The sequence below is a fragment of the Condylura cristata genome, unplaced genomic scaffold, assembly GCF_000260355.1.
Source record: "Condylura cristata isolate star-nosed mole 26May11 unplaced genomic scaffold, ConCri1.0 scaffold00017, whole genome shotgun sequence".
In the NCBI taxonomy this organism is placed as follows: Eukaryota; Metazoa; Chordata; class Mammalia; order Eulipotyphla; family Talpidae; genus Condylura; species Condylura cristata.
Genome location: NW_004567118.1, coordinates 8,461,304 through 8,462,923, shown reverse-complemented (window position 1 = coordinate 8,462,923; position 1,620 = coordinate 8,461,304). Strand labels below are relative to the sequence as shown.

Sequence of the window (1,620 nt, the reverse complement as noted above, 5' to 3'; positions counted from 1 at the left end):
AAAAAAAACTTGTAAGTCAATTCTTAAGCAGCCACAAAGACTACAAAGAAACAGTGATCAGACAGAAATGATTGGACCTGAATAGGATCAGTGGAAAGAACCTCAGTGAGAGCCTCACCACTGACATGCAAGGTGCAAGTACAGAGCCCAGAAAAAAAAAGGTCACCTCCCAGGGACAGGAAGTAAATCTGTTTTCTTAACAATTTTTCTAATCGAACATTAATGCCACACTAAGATACAGGAATATGAATAGCATAGGAATACAAGAATTTTCAGTTCCTATTGTTACATAATTACATTTTAGTTTTTCATGGAGAAAATGGGGATGGAGGACCGCAAGAATTTAAATCTAGGAATATTAAGTTCTAAAACACCTGTTAGGTCTAAAAAAGACACACTCAGGGACTGACCAAGCCCAGTCATACACCGGCCTCACTTCCCTGCTTCCCTCCTCGGCTAAGTGCTTACCATTGCAACAACCGGCCCAGAGTTCATGTACTTCACCAGCCCAGGGAAAAAAGGGCGGTCTTTCAGGTCTATGTAATGCTGCTTCAGGAGCTCCTCAGAGGCCTGGCATTTAAGAAGAAATAGCAGTTAGGACGTAAACTGAAAAGGCTAGTCCCATCCTAAGAATCCCCTGCAGATGCTCTAAAAACCCGGTTACCTACTTAGCTCACATTCATAAGGTGTGTCTAAAAAAACCCCAAACGTGAGTCCTGAGCTAGTGCAGCAGAAAAAAAATGTTTCTGATCATGCCGATACTCAGGCAATGTGAATAACCTCGGATGTTATAATCCTAAAAGTAGGTGGCTTGAGGATCCAGATTTAGAGGAAGGAAAGGAAACATGACAAAGAGAAGTCATATCAAACCTCTGGCCCGTTCACCCCAAACATTCTCCTTTTCAGTGATTAGCCTGGTTAAAATTTATCCCTTAAGGTCATAGGCTCCACATTCCACGTGGAAAATGGAGTTCCCGCCCGACGCCAAAAGGCAGAGGTGGACGGAGAAAGGAACGCCCATCTCCAGCTCCCACCTCTCCGAACTGCAAACTGCCGCGCGAAGAAGACTCCCGGCCTCCACGCCGGCTCCAGCTGCCCCCAGCACAGGGCCGACCCGGGGCGCAGGCTCGCTTCCCTCCCTGCTGCCCGCTGCGCCCGACGGCGCGTGGCGGCCCCAGTCGGACCCAGTCCCGGGGCAGGAGTCGCGCTACCCCCACTTAACCTTGCCAAGGGCGTCTGTCCTCCGGCCTCTGAAAAGCGTCCACCGGGCGGAGGAGCCGAGGCCGGAGCCCAGGGCAAAGGAATCCTGGCGGTGCGAAGTCGGGCGAGCGGGCTCCGACTCGGAGCGGAAGCACGAACTCGGCGCCCCCAGGGAGAGAAAGCCCGCCGTGGGCGGCGAGGCGCGGGGCGGGGGTGGCGCGTCACCTGAAGGAACTTCATGGCCACGAGGCGGAATCCCTTCTGCTCGAAGCGCTTGATGATCTCGCCCACCAGGCCGCGCTGCACGCCGTCCGGCTTGATGGCGATGAAGGTGCGCTCGCTGTTGGCCATGTCCTGCGGCCGCGAGGTCGGGTCAGGGCTGGCAGGGCGCGGACTCGCCGCGCCGGCTCCCCGGCCCCG

At 53.9% G+C, this 1,620-nt stretch overlaps 2 protein-coding genes across 2 annotated transcripts in view; both read right to left on the bottom strand.

The window, feature by feature from the left end:
* The window catches only part of LOC101636914 (nucleoside diphosphate kinase A 1), a 13,680-nt gene that overhangs the window by 1,892 nt on the left and 10,168 nt on the right, over positions 1 to 1,620 (bottom strand). The window lies entirely within an intron of this gene.
* LOC101637152 (nucleoside diphosphate kinase B) overlaps positions 8 to 1,620 on the bottom strand; it is a 2,079-nt gene continuing 466 nt past the window's right edge. Inside the window, exons 2-3 of the mRNA XM_012726589.1 lie at positions 1,426 to 1,554; positions 8 to 570 (exon numbers count right to left, since the gene is read on the bottom strand). Of these exons, the coding sequence (XP_012582043.1) occupies positions 457 to 570; positions 1,426 to 1,551 (240 nt within the window). The 5' untranslated portion in view covers positions 1,552 to 1,554 and the 3' untranslated portion in view covers positions 8 to 456. The remainder of the gene's footprint in view (positions 571 to 1,425; positions 1,555 to 1,620) is intronic.